Source organism: Rhodnius prolixus, unplaced genomic scaffold (genome assembly GCF_049639745.1).
Source record: "Rhodnius prolixus isolate KJV_2025 unplaced genomic scaffold, Rpr scaffold_6, whole genome shotgun sequence".
Classification (NCBI taxonomy): Eukaryota; Metazoa; Arthropoda; class Insecta; order Hemiptera; family Reduviidae; genus Rhodnius; species Rhodnius prolixus.
Genome location: NW_027411634.1, coordinates 16,731,389 through 16,757,496, shown reverse-complemented (window position 1 = coordinate 16,757,496; position 26,108 = coordinate 16,731,389). Strand labels below are relative to the sequence as shown.

The 26,108-nt window shown below is 29.9% G+C and overlaps 2 protein-coding genes and 1 long non-coding RNA gene across 14 annotated transcripts; 2 read left to right on the top strand and 1 right to left on the bottom strand.

Moving 5' to 3' along the window:
- Positions 1–51: 51 nt before the first annotated feature.
- Positions 52–11,843, top strand: LOC141460764 (tetratricopeptide repeat protein 39C-like). Its single transcript, XM_074141064.1, has 11 exons — positions 52–209; positions 287–467; positions 740–868; positions 1,890–2,103; positions 2,324–2,489; positions 7,964–8,161; positions 8,829–8,997; positions 10,155–10,353; positions 10,463–10,687; positions 10,777–11,006; positions 11,589–11,843. The coding sequence occupies exons 2-11, from the start codon at positions 288–290 to the stop codon at positions 11,712–11,714; spliced, it is 1,836 nt and encodes a 611-aa protein (XP_073997165.1). The 5' UTR covers positions 52–209; position 287; the 3' UTR covers positions 11,715–11,843.
- LOC141460772 (uncharacterized) lies at positions 4,161–17,246 on the bottom strand. 12 transcript variants are annotated; one of them, XR_012462360.1, is made up of 9 exons: positions 17,113–17,246; positions 16,442–16,523; positions 15,603–15,784; positions 15,413–15,505; positions 6,835–14,477; positions 6,331–6,670; positions 5,889–5,950; positions 4,735–5,025; positions 4,161–4,538 (listed from the first exon to the last, which is right to left on the bottom strand). It is a non-coding gene; the product is annotated as an uncharacterized lncRNA (long non-coding RNA). The 12 variants fall into 12 exon arrangements; XR_012462359.1 differs by lacking the exon at positions 17,113–17,246 and adding an exon at positions 16,655–17,063; XR_012462358.1 differs by lacking the exon at positions 15,603–15,784.
- LOC141460765 (poly(A)-specific ribonuclease PARN-like) lies at positions 17,164–25,639 on the top strand. The gene is made up of 15 exons (XM_074141065.1): positions 17,164–17,333; positions 19,184–19,397; positions 19,480–19,622; positions 19,912–20,059; positions 20,294–20,401; positions 20,624–20,795; positions 20,882–21,003; positions 21,093–21,214; positions 22,056–22,166; positions 23,745–23,808; positions 23,885–23,937; positions 24,013–24,099; positions 24,460–24,718; positions 24,883–24,926; positions 25,239–25,639. The coding sequence occupies exons 1-15, from the start codon at positions 17,315–17,317 to the stop codon at positions 25,313–25,315; spliced, it is 1,743 nt and encodes a 580-aa protein (XP_073997166.1). The 5' UTR covers positions 17,164–17,314; the 3' UTR covers positions 25,316–25,639.
- The last annotated feature ends 469 nt before the right edge of the window (positions 25,640–26,108 follow it).

The window sequence follows — 26,108 nt, the reverse complement described above, 5'->3', positions numbered from 1 at the left end:
CCATGCCAAAGAGCTAGGCAAAGGGTGCTGACCATTTGGGTGGTTTTATAGTGGGTGGTTAGGATAAACAGCTGATTTTTGCCAATACGCTTTAGATGCCCATCTGTCTTACTTTTGGAAATTAAACATTTATTGGATTCTTTTTTCAGTGGATTATGTACCTCATATCTGTAAGAGAAGAAATTTAACTCCTTCATTGGATTTTAATTGTAAGTTAACATCTCGAATGTTTTTTTATAAAGTTTGTGTAATTTTCATATTAGTATCAGAATAATTATCTCCTTAGGATGCTTGGCAGGACAAGTGGAAGTGAGGATGAAAATGTTAGAGGTGAGGATGACTGGATTCTTGCAAGGAGAGGGATACAGTTGGTACTTAATAACAAATATAAAGAAGCTGAAGCCTTATTTAAAAATAAAAGAGATTCCATACAACTTGCAGCAGGACATTCGTATGTCGTATTCATGGTGAGCTTGATTGTGACGTTAAATAGTCGCTGCACCCCTGTTTAGATGCAATGCCCATTTAATAGCACCCACAGAGAATCTCTAATCATGATATTATATCATAATAATTACTGACTGCTAGTACAATTCATAATTTTTAAACGAGTTGTTTTAAGGAATTGATTCGAACGAGTGAATTAAAGGATTAACTCTTATATCTTTAATGAGGAGTGGAACCTACAAAAACATTTCCATTTTCATCAGTAATCTACTTTTTGTTCTTTTAAATTCAGAATGCTGTGATGACTTTTGAAGAAGATTCTCTTGAAGAAGCAATGGTTGTGCTCAAAGAATTAGAAGGGAAATGTGCTCAAAATTTAGGATGGATTAGGGCCATGAAAAATAGAGTTTTTGGGAAATCAGTTAGTATATTTAATATTATTTTATTTATTACACAATTTATTGATATGAAAAATTTACGCTCAAGTGTGTTATAATTAAACATGTGGTTTGAAGAATGTCACCACTTGTTATATCACAGCAGAGGCTCCCAAACTGATGCCACGAGATTTGTATGGATTCGATACTAAACTCTGGTGCCTTCTTTGTTATTAATTTTTTAATACTGTTTATTGTGAATTATTAAAAGGTGGAAAGGAAAAGATCATTGTTGCTCTTAGGCACGGGGTTTTTCGAGAAACAACTTGATCTCTCTCGCGCAGGTCAATATTAGGAAGAACTTCCGCGACTAGGCTTTCAGATAGTATTTTGGAGCAATTCACTCGCGTGGTAGAGCAGGAGTGTGTCTTTATGGGAGGGTTAGTAAATTTCTCGATTATTAATACCCAGACATTAAATGTTCTTTACAGCCTGGACATTCGTTAGTGAGAATACTTCTACGGTTGTTTAAGGACTGCATTTGAAAAATATTTCATTCTCATGTAATAACATGAGAGGTATCCGCGACTAACTTAGCGCAGAGCAGAGAAGTCACAGAAAACCTTTGATATATCTTTGTAACAGGTCTGACAAAAACCAAATATGTCAGCTCCAAGTTATCGTACAAAGTCTACACTGAACTCATTGAGTCTTCTTAAACAAGTTTCCTTTTTTTACACAATCACCGCTAAGCATTTTATGCTGGTACTCCTGCATAGAGCGCTTAGAGACTAGTCCCTCAAAGATGTATTGAGGTGCTGGGTTTGACTTCTAGTCTAAGCCTTGGACTTTATTTAATGGTAAAAATGAAAATTTGTAGTAAATAGTCGCCTCCGTCCACGAACCTTATTTGGTAGCTGGTCGAAAAGCTCACCTAAAAAAATAAGCAAAAAGGTATCTTTTTTTTAAAAAACGATTCTCAAGTATAGGGAATAATTTCTTGTTTAAACAACTACTTTAACTTATAAAAATTTAACTAAATCCCTGTCTGTGCATATGTTATAGGAGTTAGGTGTGTACGAGACATTAGAACAGCAAATTACTTTAGCAGATTGTCAAGTGTGCATAGCTTTTTTAAATTTCATGACTCAAGATTCCACAGCAGGATACGTTAAAGGAGGTTGGGCGTTGCGCAAAGCATGGGGGCTCTATCACACGGCTTATAATGAATTATCTTCTCAATATAGGAAAGTGTTTGGACTTCAGTCTCAATTACCTGGTAAGAAAGGATGCCATCCCATCTGATGGTATTATAATTAGTGTTCCTTCGGTTGATCCGTTTTGAATTCTCAAAAATATTCACACGCTTAATTCAAGTAAGAAATTGTAGGTCTTACTGGCATTATTAAGTGCTCTTTCCACGACGTAATATGTTTACAAATTAATATATTTTATTGAAAACATTTCAGATATCTTACTTTATTTAATTTGTTTTAAAGGAGAAAGTCCTTCTTGGAGAGTGATAGCGTCTACTTCGAATACTCCAAGTACAACACCCGTGTCCCCAATGTCCCCGACATCCGCTGCTTGGAATCAAAGTGAACCCCAATGTAATGGCTATCGAAGGCACTTTTATAGATTGTTTTCACCTCTACCGTCACCACAGTTAGTACTAATTTTAATTAAGTTGCTATACCATGTTTTTGTAAGAGAGCTACAGACTGAAATCTTGACAATAACTTTCTGGATCTCAATGTTCTTACTCTTTTCTGTTTTCAAACATTCAACATGAATATTTTCTTATAATTAAAAAGCTAATTTTCATTCTAGAGGAAATAAAATTTCGGTACATTTTCCCAAATTAAGAAGCGATTTGACTTCATTGCTAAAAGAGAAATACGTTTTTTAGAACAGAATCTTCATTCATGAAAATGCCGAGTATTATTTTTTGAAAATGTTTTCGTCGGCTTCATGAGCATTTTTTAAAGTTAGAATGATAATTATAGAAATATATCCATTATTTTTATTTGAAACATAAAAAACTTATTCTCGAATTTTTTTAGTTATTTAAAAAGTTTTTATATATGTTATATATAAAGTAAACGACGTATTTTCTCAAATATGACTAACAAAAAAATCCATCTGAATAGTTTAAAAATGCGTACAATGCAACGATTGTAGTTATTAAAATTTATTATTGAACTTTTAAGCATACAATAGGCAAAAAAAGTATTTGCACACCCTGTTATTTTAAGGTTTCATAAGGACGTTTCTTATTGTTTGAGGTGTAACCGTCTTTCCTGAACAAGACGCCAGGTCATGCGCAAGTTTTTGAGCGCTGTGAGTTGGTTTCTTCAGCGTGTCTTTGACGACCTTCCTCCTCTCCCGTTCATTTAAGGCTCTTGGTCGACCTGTTCGCTGTTTATTTTCTGTTGTTCCTCTTTTAATGATATACCTCACTGTTAAAAACGATAAATTTACTTTATTTCCGATTTCTCTATTACTGTTTCCAGCACGATGTAATATAAGCACTTCCTGTTTCACACTCACAGGAATTTTTCTAGATTTTGGAGCCATCTCAATGCACTAGTTGAAAACACAATTAAAACTAATGAATCTAATAAAGGGAGTATAGACAGTACCAAAGGTGACGTTATTCCTCTTTTATTGGGGCATTTGTTTTATTTACATGTCAAGAGATCCCAAATTACAGCTGTGCAAATACTTTTTTTGCAGTATAAAATAACATTATGTTCTTTATACTTAATTTATTTGACTCTTTTGCATATTTATATTTATCATCTTATAGTGTTCGATTTAAGAAGTTAAATAAACGTAATTTGGGTAAAAAAGCGAATTTTTTTTTATATGAAACCTTAAAATAACAGGGTGTGCAAATACTTTTTTTGCCTATTGTATGTTTTTAATAAAAAGCTGTTAAACAAGTTGATAGTTATAAAACACGTTAAAAAAGCTAAACAAAGGTTTAAAATAAAGTAATTACTGCTTTTACTGAAGCTGCTTTAAACATGTCAGTATTATTTTAATTAAAAAAAAAAAAACGAATTAATAAATGAAAACGGCTAACCTAAGAGCCAACCGTAATAAATTCTTACTTAATAAATTCTAACAAATAAAGTGTTGTGTAACTGTGTACCCCTTTATCGTTTCTTACCCTTATACTTAACTTTTTTAGGTGAAACATTTGTTCGGTACATACTTATACTAAACTAGTGTCCCTAACTCGTTAAAAGAATTAAAAGAAGTTCTGGAAATTGAGCAGCATAAGTTTATGCTAAATAAATATAATCAGCTTTTAAAAAATTCTACAAGACATTTTGTTGAAACGTTTTTATTAAGAATCAATCAAAAAAGTGCAATAAACAAAGGTCGTTCATGTATTCACAACTATTTTTTTATATAAATGCAAAAGAAGTAATTTTTTTTAAGTTTGTGGAGTAATTATAAATTTTACAATGGCTATTTTACATCAGAAGTAGCTAATTGAATATTTTATGACACGGTAGTAAGTCCATAGCCTGGTGGTTACTATTTGCGGTGATATTTCTGCGATACAGAAATTATTATGGAAGGAAAAAATTGAATGAATAATTTTGCTGATTAGGAATACATTATTATTGCGACCACAGCCCAACCATAGAACAATCCTCCTAAAATATTCCAAAATATCCTTGAACGATTTGCATTGATTGTCTGAAATACACGTAAACAAAACATTTTTCATAGAAATATTATCAGTAGACTATTTGATTAGATTAAAATGAAAATTGTTCAGAATTTTTATATGATCTAATTATTTAATTTTCTTGATGGGAAAATATCTAAAATTGTAACTTTACCACTTAAGTCAGTAATAATAATAATAAATAAATAATTTATCGTTACAAACCGAGAAAAAACGCATCCTTTGTTGCTCGTTTCTGTTACCATTTTGCCCTTGTAGTGAGAGTATACTGTTTAAACCAATATTTTCTTGTATCTGGCCGTTGTTTTGCAAACTAATATTTTCTTGATTCTGCACATTGTTGTGTAAAGCAATATTTTCTTGTATCTGTTCATTGTTTTCATTCTGAAGTACGTAGAAAGCAGTTTGATACAACCAACTCCTACGAACTCCAGGATCAACCCTTTCTTCAGGTCTTAATCTACTTTCGCCTCTTCCTTGTGGGTCTTCTTGAAACTAAGTGTGGGAATAAGTATAAATAAAAATTATGTGTTGTTTTTACAGGTTTTTGCATGAATCTTATGGTATTTATTATGTAAGGTCTATACCCACAAGATCAAGTTTGGCACTTATTATTGAGCTAATCCCTTCAATGCTAGTAATCTGTTATTGTCCCGTATAAAGAAAAAAAAGTAATTGACATTGGGCAAATTGATGTGAATGCTTCGTACTGCAACTGGCAACAACCTACTCTGCTATTTTTTTAGTTATTTTCACGCTTAAAAGTTTAAGTTCGTTAAGATAAGTTTGTTTGAAGATAAATTTTCTGCTTTTATTACTGAGAATTTACTTTTGATGTATCGATTATGACATTCAACAAACTTACGGGTTTACTCACGGGACATTGTCAACTCAGAAGGCCTGAAAAAGTTGAGTCTAGAACGCGACGTACTTGCAGATTGGGAAGGTGAAGGAAACTTCAATACTCCTCCTAACTGACAGCGAGGCCATTATTCTTAGATATTGGGATTTATCCGTTATTTGAGATTGAGGAGTGTTATACGGAAATACTGTCTGAAGCGATGCTGAAATTGAAATACATAAACTGAGTGTGGTTATTTAAAGTGTTAACAAGGAGGATCAGAAAAACCCAACATTAATTTACTCAGGACTCTATAATATTCAAATCTTCAGGGAATATTGCCGTACAAATTTATACAGTATATTTAATTCTAGTAAAAAGAGTGGTTGCTTATTTTTTCTCAATTGTAGCAATTATTAAGAATATTATGTTAAATGTAATTTTTATAATTAGCAAGTGAAAACAAAAAAAAAAACAGCGCAATAAGAAATAATTATTTGAAGATGTTTGTACTCACCAAGTTAGGCAAATTGGGCCTGCCGTTGTATCCCCCTAGACATGAAGAGCTAAGTGACCATTCTAAAAAATAATTGTATATAGATTAAAATAATAAGAGTTGTACATTATTGCACAATTATATCTCTTTTACAATTTAGAAATAATAAAAAAAAAGTTTGACTTGTACTGTTTAACTATGAATTGTACAAAGATGGTAAAGTCGATACGCGAAATATAGTGAAATTCGCCAATTATTGTCTTAATAAAAAGGATATGGTTATAGAGTATGAATATGATTTTTTTTCCCCTTTGTTATTGGCCTCTTGAGCTAGCAAATCAGCCATTTACATTCTTCTTTAGTATATTGAATATTTACAGAGTTATCTTGTTGTTTGTAATATGATTTGATAGTCCTATTATACGTATTTATATATTGTCAGTTACACAAAAAAAACACTTACTTCCTCTTGCAGTGTGAATTCTATTTACATCGTCGTTCACGGTTTGTTGTAGAAGTTACTTGATGAATTCTGATTAAGATAAAAGTTATTGGGTTATTTGCTAAGTTTGGGGAAAATTGTAGGAACTATTTTCAAAAAAATCTCCAACAAGAGAAATATCCATTTTGTTAACTCTTACTTCCGATATTAATTTTCTTATAACTCGGAACATAGGTAACTCATCATATTCTTAATGCAGTTAATTTAATACATTAAATTACCATACATTTATATTAAAAATTACACTTTAGAAGGATGTCTACCCGCTTCTCTTCCTAGCAGCACCCTTACTTGGAATTTCCTGAAAAATGTTTCAAATAAAAATTAAAAATGTACATGTCCATCTGAGTATGCAAAGGGAAAAAATGTTTAGGAGTAGTTCACGGGAAAATCTCTAAAAAAGTTAATATATTCTTAAAAGGTGAGAGTAGCAATTTCAGAATATTTTTTTATATGGCTACTTACTTGCGATACTAATTTCCAACATTAATAGCCCTTGCTATAATAATGATTGCAGGAATTTTTCTATCTTGATATCTGATATTCATTATAAGAAGGAAATATTAAAAATATTGTAAAACAATTTAGTTCTTTTTGATATTGAAAAATTTAAAAATTAAAAAAAAAATCTGATCATTTTATTTAGATTATTGAAATGTGGCAATTTTCTCGAAATTTTATGTAATTTTTTTTAAATGTTATGAAATTGTAACGTAAATTATTTGCGCACAAACATTTCTCTCACCTTAAAATAAAATAAATTTTTATTTAACATATGGGAACCACATATGTTATTATTTAACAGAAGTATAATTTTCTTTTTAATTTCCCTTCTTTGGATCTTTTTTAAAAAGTTTTTTTTTGATCAAAAAAGATTCAATCAAAGTCGTAGGTCCCTTCGAAGGACATTTGTTTGCTAGTTTGAACAAATTAGTTGGCATCTTTCTCCAAAAAATCGGAGGAACTACCACAACTGTATTTTTGCATGATGTTTATTGACAAGAGTATTTATTTAGATGACATACACATGTATTTGTGGAACATAAGATATTACACTGAAATTAAGACTTCAGGGTGTAGCATTATTTTTCAAAGGTGGCCATTGGAAACCATAACTTTTTCAAAAGGAAAAGAAAATTAAAGGAGCTACATAGTTTTGAATGTGACATAATAAAGATATTAAACAAAAATAAAAAACAAATATTCTTTTATCCAAATAAAAACCTTCTATATCTAATCTAATAGGCTTAAAGTTATGTCATATTAATAAATAAATAAATAATAATTAATGAAAACTTGCGCACTACGGCGGATAAAAGCGATATCATCTAGCAGTGAGGAATTAACCACATTTTGAGCAGATATTTCAATTGTTTTTGAGTGTCGTCTTAGCTCCTTGAACTTTACATAAGCCTTTATTGTAATTGTAAAGCATACGAAGAATAATGTAATCTGAGCTAAAAATGATTTTCAATTAATATATTTTATTCATTTAACATGTTTGCTTAAGCTGTTTACTTAATATATCTTGAGGTTCATCATTGTAGCTTTAAACCTTAACCTCATCTTTAAGGTAAAACCATTAATGTTTCAGAATTTGCCCAGAGGAAGTGCAGAGGTTAATGTGTGCTGTTAGCTTTGGATATGGACTATTCCATCTGTGTGTATCTCTTTTACCAGCCACAATTCTTCGACTAATACATATACTTGGTTTCGTTGGTGATCGAACTGTTGGATTAGAAGCTCTAATGTTTGCTAGACAAGGCCCAGATATGAGGGCACCACTTGCAATGTTAGAACATATATTTATGCTACATTATATAACACTAGAATTAATTGTAATTTGTATGCGAGCAATAGTTAAGGCCAATTAAAAGAGGGTTGTATAAAATTCTAGAGATAGTGGAAATAAATTTCTGCATCGATTCTCTAGCTTTATTAAAGTATTTGAAAAATATTGGGGTGTTTTATCATTCATTGTTTTATTGATAAAAATAACCTGAGAAGTCACAGCTACTCTTATTTAAGGTAATTAACAGTTTATAACAATGATGAAGGCAATGAAGTTCTTGATTGATTGAGAGAGAGCCTTTAATACAGTTTACTTCATGAGTTGTGCTATAATAGCCAATTTCTCGAAAAAACTTTAACTGTTTTCCAGTTGTTACATAAATCGTTCTTACAAAAACTTATTTTTTGCGCATCGACTTCTGAGTAAAAAAAAAAAAATATAGTGATCTCCAACTGTTTATTTTGTGACAGAAATTTAAGTACAGGATTAAATTGTAGATATAGTTGCTACAATCTATTTCGTAAACATTGTTAATATTATTTAATGAAAAACACAGACTTTAACTATTGCCACTAATTTCAATTGAATTCTTGTTAAATACGAGTACATATGTTAAATTTATTTTAACGCAATATTTTCTCTTTAACAAATGTTACAATTTTTTTAGACTTGCGCTTCTTTGGTACCACACGATAATGCGGCCACTACTCGCCTTAAATTCGCAGATCATAAGTTCTGGAATAGTCGCAGCGGATGCCTTAGTCGATGAAAGCAAAGCAGAATTTGGTGAATCTGCTCTATTTTTATTTTTTAGAGGAAGGATTCATCGTCTGAAGGTAAGAAAATAAATAATGTAAAACGCAATTAGATTTTTTTTAAAATGATTTTAACATTACTAAAGTATTTTTACTTACTGTGTAATTATGGTACTTTTCGAATATCTGACATGTCTGTCGCAGCAATTCACTTTTGTACTCAGAAGTATCTTTCAGAATTTGATTTTCCACATTATCTATTTCTAGAACTTTAGGTTAGTGTAAAGATTGCTGATTTTACCCGTTGCAGCATGCAAGTTTTCACTAGTTCTTACCTTTTGCGGATCTTTGTCCATCATTAGAGATAGATGAATTTACTACACATAATCAAAATTTCCGTCAATACACTTTGTTAATTTGTGTAAAACTGTTGGCTTCCAGTTTGCAAGTGGACATTCTATTCATTACTTTTCGAAAATGTATACAGAGGTTTTAATTTACCATTTATAATCATATATGTAAATATAAACTACCGACGATTAAGTCCATTATGTCTTTTTTGTTTACAATTTTATGGAACTTCCCCCTCCATACATTCATTTTTTCCCAGATTCAATGCTTCTCATTTTACGCTTATATAAAGAGAAAGGAATTAGAAGGAAAGAGAATTAGGAATTAAGCCATTAATTTTGAATTGTAAACAATAATATTCATTACAAGTATTGTTCATTGTTCTTGGTGACTGATTTATGAATCCAGGAGAAAGAAAGTGTAATGCCAATTTCAGTTTAATAATGCCTAAGGTCTAGATCGAAAGTTCGTCAAAATTAAAAAATTATGACTGAATTAGCCATTATTCTTTCTTCCTTCTGAATATTCCACTACTACATAACAATAGTCTTTCTTGGTTTCTTTTTTACCTCGCAGACAAAGTACTTTCTCTCAAAATATGATTATTACAAAACAATAGAAACTAATTAAAGATTATTAGAATCTAAAGTAACGAAGATACCACCAAGAATAAAAAAATGAGCAACTCATAACTTTAAGAAGTTACGAGTGTATGATTGATCCCTATTTAACAAAGTTTAGAAGCTTCTAAATAATCTCATAGTAAAATTATTAACATTGTTGCCTTTCTTACTCAGAATTTTATTTGTGTTCAAAACTCAAATGATCTACTAATAACCAAAATAGTGAATGATGTTTTTTTGACAAGTTGCTGTTAATTTTTATAGAATGAGCTTGATCACGCTGTTAGAACTTATCGGGAAGCAGTAGACAAATCTGTTCAGAGAGAATTGTCTTTACTATGCCTGCACGAAATGGGTTGGTGTCGTTTAATTCAGTTGGATTACAAGCAGGCGTTTACAGCATTTTTTCAGATAAAAGAACAATCAAGATGGAGTAAAGACTTTTATACTTATCTCTCAGCAGGTGATTTAATAAAAATACTAACAATTATTTGATGTATTTAAATTGAGCTTAATTAGAAAATAAAATATTCTGATTATGAAACTCAATGTTCATAAAATTGTTTTTTTAGTATGTGCTGGTTCATTGGGTGAAATAACTGTAGTTGCTCACTTGGCTCACAATTTATTAAAGAAACCTGAAGTACTTAAATCTCAATTAGATCTGATGATTGCACGTAGGGCTAAACTTCTCCTACCGACGAAAACTGCTGCTTATTATAGATGTTTAGTATATGAAATGCTATATTTATGGAATAGTCTTCCACCATCTGCAGGCCTTCTGACCATATTGAAAGGTATATATGTGCATGGATCTATTACGTAAATAGGGCTGTATTTTAATGTGAAAAAGACCTAAAAGTAAACATATTTGTATTCATTACAGATTGTGAAGATGTTCATCGTGGTGATGAGGAGCCTATGATAGGGCTAAAGAATTTAATTAACGGCGTTTGTCATTCTCAATTAGGGATGACAGCAGCAGCTGTTGATATATTACATCTGGTTTCATCGCAGAGAAAATTAGCTGAAGTTGATGAAACTAAGGCAAACGATAGTCATATTCCTGCCAACGCTCTTTACGAACAAGCAGTAATTCTTATTAGGAACCCAGAGGTAAATGCATATTCAATTATTTCTTGCTTAAACAGTTATTGGAATTTTGAAAATATATAAGAAGATATGATCAGTATTCAGTTTAGTCAATGCTTGCTTGCTTTGAAGCTTCCTAACTATGAAAAATATGTTTATCGAATAATCTTAAACCCTTTGAAATCCCATTAATTTAGCTTTATATTGGTTGCTCATAAAGTCTGTATTTCAAATGTGCCACTGAGCGTATTCCTTCCTTAATTATAAGTATTATTATTTGAGGCACGTCAGTATCGGAGGTTATTGGCGCCAGGAGCTTTTTTTTAAGCGCGCAGCCAACCTTCGGACAGTGTTCCCAAAGTTACAGACACACTGTCCATCACTGGGCAGTGAGCTGTAAGAAACTCCTAGAAAGGGAAAAAATTTTAAGGGCCAGCAGCTGGATTCGAACCCATGATCTCCCTCCGCATTGGAATCCAGTATTCGCTAACTACTCAGCTAATCCTCTTCCTCCCTTCCTTAGAAATATACTTATTCCAAATATAATTCGTATAATTAAATTTTCTCATTAGATAATTTTTTTTAAATATTGATTATAATTTTCAGACGTGTGATGAAGGTAGAAAGCTTCTTGAATCTGCTCAGAATGATTTTAATGGATATGATTTTGAAAATCGACTTAAGTTAAAAATACATGCAGCTATGAAAGAAGTGCTAGCCCTTTCACCTTAATGTTACATCTAATTTCATCTGTAACACAGGTTCCCCCAAGCTCATTTAACATTAAATATTTTATATTAAATTTAAATGAACTAAAATCTGCTTATAAATATTTTGGTAATCATAAAAAACTACAAAAGTGCTTTGTGATGAATTATTTTACTTTACCTTTTTGAGATTTATGGCTATATATAAATATATATTTGTAAGCCTCTGTAATGACTTAAATTCACTGAGTTTGGTTGTGTACCTCCCGAGAGTTTTTAAAATTAAAAGCACTTTATCTCATAGTAATGCTCTCTCGGATGGTTTACTATCGTAGTTCAAAGCTATTATGAGAATAAACATAACTACTCACTCATGTGCCATTAGAATTTGTAGTCCAAGAACACTTTTTACTAAAATTTTGCAAACGTACCTGTAAAGTGGCTAATAATTAAAAAAAAAAGTAATTATAAAAAACAAACAAAAAAAATGACAAAATTTAGTCCCAATAATATATTTTTAATAAAACTTATGATATTGGATCATTAATATTCAAGCTTTGACATAATTGTGAGTTATAACATAACCGAAACACTCTAGTCATAAAATGACTTTCTGCTTCAATATGTTTCAAGCTAAAGACTATTTTATTTCAGTTTATTTACCTACTTTTATATTTCTCGTGATTATAAACATTTGATTTTAACTAGCAGTGTTGTTATTAATTTAAAAAAAATTCTAACAACTCAAAAGATATTGAAGACAGAAATCTAGTCCAATAATTTTTTTATTAAGATTCCTAACTTATCTTTAATGTTTCAATATTTTATGTAGTTTATAATTTTTTTACCTTACAACTTTTATATATTATAATTGTTTTATAAATTTTTTAAAGAATTTGAAATTAGAACTGGCACTGCACTTAATAAATCGCACTCGCGAATTCTTGTAAAAAAAATTTAATAATTTTAAATCTATTGTTTTGCTTAAGTGTTTATTTGAAAATCTTATATAGCGATTTATTTTTTTTATTTTTATTTTTTTCAAGAATCAAATTATTCGTTTCATAAGCTAAGTTTATACAGGTGCTCATTTGTGTGTTTTTATAAGAGGATCCTCCACATTTCGGGTGCAGAAAATCATTACTTCTAACTAGTGTGTGTATGGAAGAACCTATGGAAATTAGCCGTAACTTGTCTAACTTAACATAGACTGAGCGACACTTGGTTGTGAGTTTCATATAAACATCAATGAAAATCTCTCATCAATTCCCTGCCAGTAGATATTTTAAATTAACTTTTTATAGTCTCAAAATTAATATTCCTTTTTTTCAAATTAACAATCATAATTATTGTTGTATAAAAATTATTAATGCAATAGGCTAAGTGTTATGTATGGTCCGTTCCACTTTAGAAAAATGGACGCTAAAAGCATCATCCATAAATTTGTTAGAAAGCTTCGAAATGTGGAATTACCGAAGGATGCTGAGAGTAACATGGACCGACAGAGTAAAGAAACGAAAAAATCTTAAGACGAATTGGACAGAACTGAGAAATGTTACTTAGCCTAAAGAAAAAGAAAACCGCTTATTTTAAAACTTAAAATAGCAACTGCTACAACTAATAGTCGAGGGCAAGATTGAAGGAAACGTTTCTTGGCTAAGAAACTTAAGGGAATGGACAGGTTTAAGAACTCTCGGAGACCATACAGCGGTAGACCGTGAAACCAATGGAAAAGTGATTACTAACATCCAATTGTATGGATAGATGAAGAAGAAGAAAAATTGTTGTTGAAAAACAAAGGACTATTAATTTTGAGATCATAAAAGTTAAGTAAAGTGCCTATGAAAATTCATGGGTCTGGCTGATAAATCCATAAAAATAGAAAAAACGTTTTACAAATCTGACTCAATCGTTAAAACTTTTATTTGAGAGCAAATGAAAGAAAGTGATTAATATTACTGTGAGAATTTTTACTAGTAAAAATTAATAGTCAGTAACTTGAAAATGATCACTTATGTTTAATTGTTATGTAGTTTACTTTTTTTAAATTTAAGATCCTACTTTTTTAAAAGCGTCAACAATCCGATTAAGTGAAGTTTTATTTTAAACCACTGTTGAAAAAGAAGTGTTTTTGAAGGGAAAATATTTACTGAACTCATATATATTAAAAAAAAAAAATGACAATAGTAAAGACACTTTTATAAACAATAGATTAGTACATTAAATTCTTAAAAAAGAATGTTTTTAAGAAAAAATAATAATAATAATTGTCGTACTTAATCGTTAATAATTGTAAGGAAGTAAATTTATTCCGTTATTTTAGCAAAATATTAAATCGCTTACAACAGTTTACACATATTTGTTTAAGGTCTCAAATTTCTGATGATTTAAGATTTAATCGCTTTCATTTTTAATTAATTGTCTTTTTTAAGAAGGTATAACCAGTTTGCTAAAACCACTTGAAGGTAGGTTAAAATTATATGGATTAGAAATATGTTAAGAACAGTTAATTATATTTCTAATCTGTATAAATAGTTCTGTGGTTTAGCTAACAGTTTTATAATTTTATTTTTTGTTAACGAAGGCCAGAAATAACGACAGTGCTTGCTATACAATAGCATCAGGCAGGCTCTTGCCGCGGTTCTCATTTTCTTTAAAAGTTTAGACTCTTCTTACATTGTCTTTCATTTTTTTCCAATAATTAAAAATGAATAACTCAAAAATTTTACTCATGTGTTGCCATTATTGTACAATATTTGATGTTTAATGGATATGTATTCTATATAATCTGCAAATATGAAAAATTAACATTTATTATTCTTATCATTGTACTATATTTATATCATTGAAGTTGCTGCATACTATTGTTACAAAAAAAAAATTAAGTTATTCTGAAATATTTTATAGTTTTCAACATTTCTTTAATTATGTGCAAAAAATCAAGGTCTAATATCAGATTTTCATCAATTAATTTGTTTTATGACTTGCATCCATTTTTATTATAATCTTTAATGAACTTATTTTTGTATGAAACCTTTTTTATCTTTTATTTTTTAAGTTTTAAATTTTTGCAGCTTTAAAAGTGTTGCTAAATAAAAAAAAGTCTAGTTTATAGGTTTAATGTGTTCATATTATAAGAAAAATGAAATATATTTTAAAACATCACAAAGGTTGTAAAATGGAAATGTTTATATGTTAATTTCTGAAATTCTCTTTGTAATTTAACCAAAAAGAAAAAGTTAAAATTTACTTTTTTTGGAGCTTTAATTATATTACATGTATGTTAGGGAACATTTCTTTTTGCAATATGCATTTATCTCATGTTTGTTTTTTTTGTTACTATTTTAATATTGATATCAATTTATTAATTAAATTTCTTTGACCGTTATGATAGAAAAGTAGCTTAAAAATTACGCCCCAGTTTAATGGATTATAAAGAAATAGTTCAGTGTTGTGAATTAAGTTTTACATTCCGTCCATAAATGAAAAATTTTGTGATTTGAATTCGGTCCAAAATTTTTAGTATATTTCAAACCTTAGATTGAACATTAGGACAGATCACATTCCAACCTAATTATTTTCATTTTTTGTACCAAACAATCAAACTAATATGTACATTTTTTATTATTTATGTTTTTCTTAGTTTATAATTGTCTTACAAAACATGGACGTATTTGTATTGTCTAATGTATTATGATCAAATAAAGACATGAGTAAATATACCTTTATGTGTTTGCAATTAACTAAAAAAGCAGCAGAAACTCAAGTGTCCTTTATTTAAACAACATTATTTCCCTGCAGTGATACAATTATTTCCTGTAAAAATTATCTGAGTGTATAAGGAAAACTTTCTGAAGGATTTGCAACATTTATTGCATTCATTTATTAAGATAAAGATTAAAATGAAACTAACTTCCTGTGACATCCACTATTTACAACCCAGTAAGTTGAAGTTTTTGTTTTTTGTTTCTTAACACTTTCATTTGTTATAGTTTTGTGAGTGCCCCTTATACTTTTTCGAAATAGTTCCATTTGAATGTATTGTAATTATAAGGGAATGACTATTTTGGTAAAAATTCTAATTTACAAGTAAACCTGATTACACAAGCATTGGATAACAAAACCGTGTGAGTGTCATGTTAGAAGTTAAATATTAAATTAGAAATAACATCATGGTCAACTGCGCCGAAAATAGACGACAAAAACCGATCGCATTCGGCTTGAGAGAAATAAGAAAGAGAAAAGTAATATTGAAAAGCAGGCTAAGGCTCGATGGGTTAGAGACCAAGTAAATTCTTGGAAAACCCCGTCATTTCCTAGTATTTTGTAAGTCTCTAACCCATCGGTCTTTGATGGCTTAGGTTTGGACTGAATTTACTACTCAGTAGTGAGTTTATCCACTGTGTCTCAGGAATAAGAAATCGCAGAAAAGTCAAATTTAATATTTCATTCAGGTACCAACAGGGGAAGCCAAAGTTAATTTTTGGCAAAAGTAGGTAGACCGGAAGTACCACTTTACTGAATAGATTTTTCACTTTTAAAAGTTTTTTCAAAAACCGCTTTTTGGATTTTCTTCAAACTTGGTATAATTATAGCTCGTAAATAACTATTTGTTATTTGCTCTGTAACTAAAGTTATAGAACTCTATAACTTTTATAAGAAACATTTTCCTGGAATAATTCGATTAAGGACACTTTTGAGGGAGGGGGTTGTGGGTCAGTCTGGGCCAGTTACTGTAATATATGGACTTACTCTTTATAAATAGACTTCTCTATACTGAACAAATATTTTGTAGATGAATCCAGCATAAGGGGTCTGTGACTTCTAATTAATTCTGAAAAATGTTAATGAAAAGTTGATGCAGTAAAATTACTTAAATGATATCAAGGAAGTACATATTAAATGAAATGATGGGAACTTGCTGACTTTTGTATAATTTGTTGTTTAATCAACCTTTATACTAACTTTTAAAACTAAGTTTTTGTAAAGGAAATTTGGTAATTGTACGGCTTCCAATGATTCAATTTGGAGCTCATTGGTATTAATAAAGGTGCTCATGGTTCATAATTTAAAATTATTTCCAAGCTCAACAACAGTTATGATAGTTCCATTAGGTCAATGAGGGTGAAAAAGCGATTACCGGTAGATACGTTACCGGACTCGTTTCCAGGACTAAAATAAAGAAACGGATAATAGACTCAAAATATTCAGTAGGTCCATATTATGTGCGCGTTCGATTTGAAGGCATACTATTCCAAATTACTTAAAAGAAGATAGATTTTTAATCACATGTAAAGTAAAATTGAATCAGTTATTTACTCTAGGAAAACAGAATATTATTAATTATACTAAGACATAACTTTTACAGGTGACGCAGAAATTCCTATTATTATTTTTTTTTTGTTAACATGTACATTACTTACGTTTGTTCTTTGAAGGTTAATAGAATATTTTGTAAAGCTCAAACTGTATATTGGGAAGGTTTCAATTAAGTGAGTGGTGTAAAATGTTAGTATTCATAGAATAATCAACAATTGTGATTATCTCTCTTCTTAGCAGATCAGTACACTGCGGATTGCACCCGGATAAGAATATAATTTATTGCTGATTTTATTTTAATATAACATGGACGTAACTAACTCAAGTAAGTTGTTGTTATGTTATTCTGTAGTTGATTTTTGTATCAGCAATTCCATTCAATAGTTTTCATAAAAGTAAATTTTTCATCTTTCTGAATTCGGAATGTACTCCTTTTTTACTTTCTTTCTTATTTAGTAAACTATTATTAACAAACAGTTAATGTGAAGAAAACGTTGAACTTTTTAAAAAGTTACGTAAATGCTTCAGTCATTTGGAAAGGTCTTTTTTATGATCCTTTTGTTTAAAGAAAGTACACAGAATCTGTAGGAATTAAGATCTTTTATGGATAACAATTATTTGCCCTAAATGTCTCATGTTAGCTTCTTTTCATATTGCTGTTTATTTTGGAGAAATCTTATGTCTAAAAGGAGTCTAAGATTGATAGATAAATAGATTTTGATTTTGATATGATAAAAAAAAGCCAAATTTGCGTTAAATGCGGTCAGCAAGCTATTACTAAATAAAAATATCCCCTTCTCTTCCAAGCTTCAAGTCTTTAATGCACTGTCTAGGTCAATGGTAACATACGGAGCACAGTTTTGGGGCTACCAATTGTATTCTAACATTGAAATAATCTTTAGATATTTTGTTAAAAAGTGTTTCAGTCTGCCCTATAATACCCCAGATTTCATCATTTATTTAGAAAGCAATCTATCACTGACTTTTGTATACACTCTGAAACTTCACTTGAAGCATATAAAAAGGTGTATTAACATGCCCGCTTCTAGGTATCCCTTTGTACTGTCAAAAAGAATTATAGAGAATAAACTTTTTTGGTATAAGGAATGGGGTAAATTGAGCACTGAATACGAAATTAATCTAGATGACTATCTTTATGGCAAAACTAAACTAAATGAAATTTTCTATAAGGTGAAAACAAGCATTATTAACAGTTATAAACTAAAATCGTTAACTAGTCAGCACCATACCATCTATAAACACTTAAATACTAATATCAATATTCTTTGCAGTGATCTTGATGCGCGGTCTATAGGGTGGATTGTGAAGGTCAGAGGCGAGCTTATGTATTTAAATGGTTATTCTTTTACTAAAGAAGTAAAATTGTGCTCTCTCTGTAATCTGAGAGACAAAAAAAATGTGTTCCACTTTATAGCAATCTGTCCTATTCTGATTGAGTTCCGCCTAAAATTTTTTAAAAAGCGCAGTCTAAATTTTGTTGAATTTATTGAATATTTGGATGGGAAGGATTGGCTAAGTCTGATCAAATTTTGCAAAGAAGCTTGGCAATATAGATTCCTCCTAATATCGGAGTTTAACTATTAATTAAGTTCTAAATTTGCAATAATTATTATTATATTTAAAATAAGTAATGTCGATTAAGTACAAACTTCGTGGTTTTATTTGTTTTTCATTTATTTACTTTATTTAAGGGTGTCTTCTTACAAGTTTTTTATTTATGTTTATTTTTCATCTCTTTATTATTATTGTTCCTTCCATTATTGCATGCGGAGTTCATGCTTCATTGTAGTTCTTTCTTCTGTGTTTTTTGTAGTTTTTTCTCCTTGGCAAGAAGTACGATTTATTTATTTATTTATATAAAGTGTTTTTTGAAGCCTGAGTTGCTAATTATAATTTTTTTTTTTTGGTGTTTGACGACTCTTCAGACGGTCTAAGGACCATGAATATGTCTGTCTAAGCTTTTGTATTTGTATTTGTAATTATATAAAACCTTTTAATAAAGACTTATTATTATTATTATAAAAAAAAACACCTAGTGCTATTTTTAAGAGTATCGATCAAATTTCTACTCTTCAGTTACAGTTTAATGTAGGACATATCATCTTTTCAGATCAGGAGATTCAAAACCTAATTTATATTTGTATTCTCCATTAGATTTTAAAGAGTTACTTCCTGAGATCAAGAATGTTATAAACAGTGCAAGTTTTATTTGTTTGGACGGTGAATTTACGGGCCTTAGCAATGCTGATAATATTGCTTCCTTTGCTACTCCTTCCGAGTACTTCTGTAAACTTCGATCTAGCGCCCTTGATTTCTTAGTCGTTCAGTTTGGACTGTCAGCATTCCGTAAAGAGGATAGCGGTAAAAGGTAATGCCATATTTCTGTGATTTTTTTTACTTTCTGAACCTTAAAAACATATAAATATATATATATCTCTGTAATTTCTCAGGTACACTAACAAAACCTACAACTTTTACCTATTTCCAAGACAGTTAAACAGACAAGCACGAGATAGAAGATTCTTGTGTCAGGCTTCTTCATTGACTTTCCTCACTGAACATGGATTTGATTTTAATAAACTTTTCAGAGAAGGTTCGATATAGTTTGTATTAGAGTGGTAAGTGTTTTATTACCGGGTAGGCTTTATTTGTTAAAGGAGATCGCAATTTTGTATTGCTTAAATTGTAACCTCGAGTATTAACTAATAATTCCTTAAACGTTCCATATTTTCGCCCTCCAAGAAGTAATTCGATTTGAGTTTATGTACGAAAGCTCTATAAATGTGAAATTAAGTAACGTGCCTCTTCAAACTTATTATTTTAATGTTAATGGAAAGATGAAAGTGATGACGAAGAAATCTCTTGATATTAACAAATTGTAGGCATATCATATTTGACCCAGTCGGATGAAGATAATTTGAAAGAAGTATTTGCAGAAAAACAAAAATGGAAGGAAGCAAATGCATCTACGACAAATTGTGCTAAGATACCGGTCCCCAGTAAACTGCAAAGTACTGTGGATCAAGCTGTGTAGGTATTAAATCCAATATTTTTTTTAATTTGACCAGCACTATACAAATATAGGCTGTTACACATAAAAAAAATAAAATTTATATAGGTATATGTCATATTTTTACTAGCATAGGTAGTTGTTAGTAAATTATTAGAAGCATTTTTTTATTCTTTTCAATTATTCTTTACAAATTTGTAATATTTCATTGTTTTACTAAGTTTAGTTTCATTTTATGAGATATTCAATTGTAGGAATTCCATAAAAGAACTTTTGAGACCAGACTGTGAGAAAAGTGAGGTAAAAATTGAAAAATGTTCAGCCTTTGTTCGCAAACTAGTTTATCAAGCCATGAATGAAGAGTAAGTAGAATTTTTTTTGCACAGTTAGTTTGCGTGTGGCAGCAATCACATACACTTTCACATCGTGTACTTTACACAATTTAGAACAAAATTTTGTCTCGCATCTAAAGTGTTTAGAGAGTGTAGCGACTTATTGCTAAAAATTGTAAAAGTTTGATTATATTTAATGATACATATTGTCTAAAATGTTTTGATTATACTATTTGGGTTATGTTTGAGAAGAATTAAGTCTTCAAACTTGTCCCTGGAAACGCAAAATGGTGTACTGGTTGCTAGAAGAGGAATAAGTAAAGATCAGTTAGAGAAGGAAAAGAAAGAAAAGATGGTTAAGGAAGAAGAAGAAATAGAAGATGCAATTGGGTTTTCTAAAGTCATTAGAGAGCTTTCAAGATCAGTAGGTCTCTTTCAAATGTAAAATAATTAAGATACAGGGATGTATCGTATTATCTAATTATAATTGATCATTTTTTGTTTAAACAGGGAAAGTTAATAGTGGGACACAATATGTTATTAGATATTTGCCACATTATTAATGCATTTCTTGACCCATTACCGTCAGATTACCACGAATTCAAGGAAATGGTTCATGCACTTTTTCCTAAGTAAGTAATGAATTACAATAATTTGAAAACGAAAATAAACACATTTATTGTTTTTGTACTTACATTTTAATATGAAATTTTATTTTTAGTTTAGTGGACACAAAATTTATGTGTTCAGAAGAACCATTAAATGACTTAGTACCATCAACTGTTTTGGAACATTTATTGAATACTGTTCACAAACGCCCTTTTATATTGCCTGAAATTATAAGTAAGTTTTTATTATTTTTTTAAAAAATTTGTTTGACTTTTTCTGTTCGTTAATTGAAAATAATAATTCGTTCAAAAATTTGAAGAAAAATAATGGAAGTTTGTTGTCAAAAACAGCTTTGTAGAAGTGATTGATTCTTGCTGTTATTAGTGACTTTGGTAATGCCCTAATACTTTAATTCTCTATTGTCTGGTGGCAATTTTCGGAGAGTAGGACAATGAAAGTGATGATAAGTAAAATCCACAGGCTTCATGTTTCGCCTATTACTCCACTCCACTTCTGGGACTTCCTCTTCTGCATATTTTTGCTGAGGCTGAAAGCTTGTGTTGCTATTAGGCAACATCCATAACCTGCTTCTCGTACAAATATACGAGTGGAACGGAAAAATAGTTAGGGACTAAAAAAATAAATCCCTTATGAGAGCACACCTTTGAATCAGAATTCAGAGTTAAAATCTCAGAAGTGGGTTCAGAAATGAGATCGCGGCCAACACAGATGTATCTTGGATCAGTGCCGATGTCAAGGCGAGCCTTCATGAAAGGTGTCGGCGACGGTGTGGCCATTTCTCTTGGTAGCTCTTTGACTGTTATTCAAGCAAAAGTCATCGTATTCTAAGCTGAGCCCAATAACTAAAAGATAGGGCCTTACAGTCAGAAGAATCGCCAGCTTTCTGAAAGTTAGGCCGCCTTAAAAGTTTTGGTAGATGTTAGATTGAAGATTAGCAACGAAATAGTTTTTTTGGGAGTTACGCGTAACAGCAAACATTCTTTTGACATCAACTTATTTTAACTTCCTTAAAATATTATTCTGAAAAGAAGTGTAAAATTTATTATTTTTTAAGATGGCGAAGAGAAGTGCACATTTAATTTGAACAAGGATAATCTGTTGCACCACGCTGGATATGACGCATTTATAACTGGCATTTGTTTCTTATCTACTCTTCATTATTTGGGTTAGTAAAAATGAAAACTTTATTTTGTACAAAAATTGTATAATTAAGTGATAGTAGAGACTTCTTAGTTGAGATTACTGTATTGTTTTAGCAGCTAACCAAAATCGGTATGAAATGAGTAGTATCCGGGATACTATGATATAATTACATCAAAGAATAGTTGTAACTCCATCAGAAATCAGTTGACAGAGAGGTATTCACTAAATAAATTAGAAGGAGGAACATTGTAATAGAGAAAATTACGAATTCTGATAATGGTTATCTATTTAAAAAAAAAAAAAAAGGCGAATGTTCTGGAACTATATTCTTACGCGATCAAAAAGAAATTGAGTATTGCTGAATTATATGAAAAACAAGAATATAAAGAAGGAGGCCAAGAAGCAAGTTGAGTTTTAAAAAACATGACATGTGATCAAAGGGTTCTCACAGTCTGGGCAGATGAAGAAGTGTTGAAGATTTCTAGGAACTTTCTTGTTTTGAATTGTAGCACTTCATCTACATCTAAGTACGAAGTCAGTTTTCCAGCTAGTACATAATAATAGCACCAATCTGTAATGAAAACAAGAACATGCTAAATTCCATTACATTTTTGTGGGAGACACCCATCCTCACGTTTCATCATTTTCCGTCAAATTATTAAGAAAGTAATTAGCAAAAATTAGTAAGAAATTCAATGTTTCCTCTCTTAAAACGCTAAATTTGTTTAAAATCACTCACATCGGTTAAATTTTGACTTTTACTTGTATTAACATGGCTAAAACATAAAAAAATGTAATCTACAGGAAGTCCCAAATCCCAGTCTCAAAATAATTGTGAAAACTTCGCTTCGCAAAGAACCATGCTTTTTTCTGTTTTTTATTCTCGCGGAACGAAATAATAACGTAAAAGCTCTGAGGTATTAATACCAGCTACTTTTATTTATTCAATTCATTCATTATCCTCAATATGCAAATCCTTTCTGATTGGACATTGCTGCATTGAAGTTATTTCAATTCATAGTTGGCGATTAATTATTATTAAATATTCATGTTGGCATTGCCGATCTTTATAAACTTGTTACATTCCTTTCGGAAGGTTATTGACATATACGCAGTAATTTAGTTCTCAGTATATTTTATTGAGTTAACCAGATTGTTTTTTCGGACCATAAAAGAAAAGATTTTTGCAAAATTTACTACAATAGTTAAAAAACTTAAAAGATTTATTTAACTTTAATAAATTTTTGTAGTTTACATTGCATGTGCAATTGATCTTACTTAAATGCAGCCTGTCAGCATATGATTTTTTGTTTTTAACTAACAATCAAATCTTAAAAAACTAATTGTCAATAAAAATCATATTCAGATATTCCAAAAAGTTGGACGATAATATTGGAATCGATCTCAATTTGGAACACTTTCCAAACCAAACCTTCAATAGTCTTTAGGTACAATAATTTCCTATGTTAGGTTCCTTGCTTAAACAATATTCCTGAAATGTGGGCAATTTAAATGATTTTCTTAGATTGCGATTTCAAAAAGGAGTCTTGTGGCTTAACCTGTTAAGCTAAATATTTAAACCATATTTTTGTTTTTTCAGAATGTGAAAAATCAGGGGAACAAGATCCACTTAACTCACCACATTTAAAAAAATATCTGAATAAGTAAGTTTTACTTTTCTAATTATTGCAGTTCATTAATGAAATATTTGGTTTACAATTTTATAATGTGTGTCAATAGATTATTCCTAATGAGGATTCCTGATACTTACATTAATCTTGATGGATTAGACCGTAAGTAAATGATTTGCATTCAAATTGAGTTTATCTAAAATGATAATTTCAAAATAGTATTTTTTCCTTTATTAGCTCAACCGTCAAGGGAACATGTATTCCACCTGACGTTTCCAAAAGCTTGGACTTCACAACAAATTTCTGAAATTTTTAGCCCTTTTGGTTCGTACTTTATTTTTAAAATATAGTTGCATGATTCAATCGATCTATTTTGGATTTCCATCCATCTTCTGAGATAGTTACATTAGATTTGTATAAAGAAATTAACTTACTATAGATTCTGTGGCATACTCGAGTATTATCACTTCACTGTACTATACATTCATCTCAATTTTGTATACGAAAAAGTGACCTCTATCCTGCTTCAGGATAATCTAATCTGAAGAGGATAATCATTTATTAAAATTAAATTCTTTATCCAACCTCAACCTAGTAATAAATAAATTAATCTCTGAAGATGGATAACAATTCAAAACTAAAAATCACAATATTTGCAGTATTGTATGCCCACCACATTTATAGGTGGAGTGCAATTGTGGTGGCAAAGTGATACCACAGCATGGGCTGGTCTACATGAGAAATCTGAAGCAAAAAGGGCCATTAAGGACCTTGAAAGTAAAAAAAGTAAACTACCTCCAGGAGTTACTATAGACACTTACGAACGGTACAATTTAACTACTAGTGCAGCCGCGTCTTCCCCAAGACCGAACAAGAGAAAGTCAATGCCAAATAGTGGAGATCTTTCCTGCTATCAGCAAAAGAAAAGAAAATCTTCTACTGAGTATGATATTTATATTATTCGTTGTTAAGTTTGAAAATTACTTTTAACATTAATCAAAAAATAATAATGATAAGAAAAATTTTGGAAAATAAACTTGAAACAATTTTGTATTTTTTTTAAATCGAATATTTTTATTCTAATTCTTTTTTTTTCTGATTTGTAAGGCCTAGCGTTGAGACCATTCCTGAAGAGGAAGAAAACGATAAAGGTAATTAATTAATTTAATTATTATACTAAAATTACAATATCATATTGAGTTTTAAATTTTTGTGAAAATAAAAATTTACTAAACTCTAATTTCAAGGTAAAGTTAGTTTTTTTTTTTAAACCGCAAAAATCTATGGAAGGTTACCATATGAAATAACAGTGTTTACATCTGCATAAACCGTATTTTTTTGTAATTTTTATATTACCGAGATATCAAACTTTTCGGATAAAATTGAATTTTCAATTTTAAAATTTATAAATCGTGAGATTAAAAGATTAATATAATGTACAATAATTGGACTTTTTTTTTCAGAGCCAAATGCGGAACTTGACAATTCTAAATCATCCAATAACTCTTTGGTATTTCCAGTTGACCAAAACTGGGATTAAAAAAAAAAAAACTGCAGTGTAATTATTTTCAATAAAACAGCAAAAAAATAAGAAAAATGTATATTTATTGTACAAAGTATTATCTAAACAGTTTATTAGATAGTTATTATTTTTATTTTTTACAACTGTCAAAAGAAATTTGGTTTCAAAATTCGAATTGTGTACATTGATCTATAAAATTTTATGACATTTAACATTTGTATTACATTCAATAATATCAATTGCTTTTTTTTATTTTATTATTATCATTTTTTGACTTTAAATTCTAAAGTTGTTCCTTATTATGTTTCATTTTTCCGTTGAATAAATATATTACACACATAACCAGAATTTTTTTAACCAAATGTCACAAACTTTACGATTTATAATAAAACATTTTGCTTTTAAATATAAATTACTACTTCATTATTATTGCTATTTTCACCCCATTTGAAATTTAATTCTCATTTTATCAAAGTTACTAATGTAGGTAACATAAAAATTGAAATGTAACGAACTTCAAAACTAATTGAACATACCAATGCGATCTAGCGGAAGAACTGAGAACCATCTTAGTTATTGATCTTGCTAAAAAAGCGCTCTTAATAGATATTCCTAAGTAGGAATTACATTCAAATCCTTGTAACTTAAAATGTCAATTGTATTCACTTTTCCTTTTTTTTTTTTTTGAGCAATTTGTATATTAATAAGGGCCATCACACAGTACAAATTAAACAAATGCAATAATAAAATATAAAATAGAAATATGTAAATTATATGAAAAAAAAAATCGATTATTTTGTACATTTTAATC

Bases quoted from the DNA above. Each gene is read 5' to 3' on its own strand.
- LOC141460764 (XM_074141064.1), top strand. From the start codon at position 288: ATGCTTGGCAGGACAAGTGGAAGTGAGGATGAAAATGTTAGAGGTGAG. The intron at 8,162-8,828 runs GTTAGAACATAT...CAATTTTTTTAG, and splicing joins ATGAGGGCACCACTTGCAAT to ACTTGCGCTTCTTTGGTACC. The intron at 10,354-10,462 runs GTGATTTAATAA...TTGTTTTTTTAG, and splicing joins TTATACTTATCTCTCAGCAG to TATGTGCTGGTTCATTGGGT.
- LOC141460765 (XM_074141065.1), top strand. The intron at 19,398-19,479 runs GTAATGCCATAT...GTAATTTCTCAG, and splicing joins AAAGAGGATAGCGGTAAAAG to GTACACTAACAAAACCTACA. The intron at 23,938-24,012 runs GTAAGTAAATGA...TTCCTTTATTAG, and splicing joins TAATCTTGATGGATTAGACC to CTCAACCGTCAAGGGAACAT.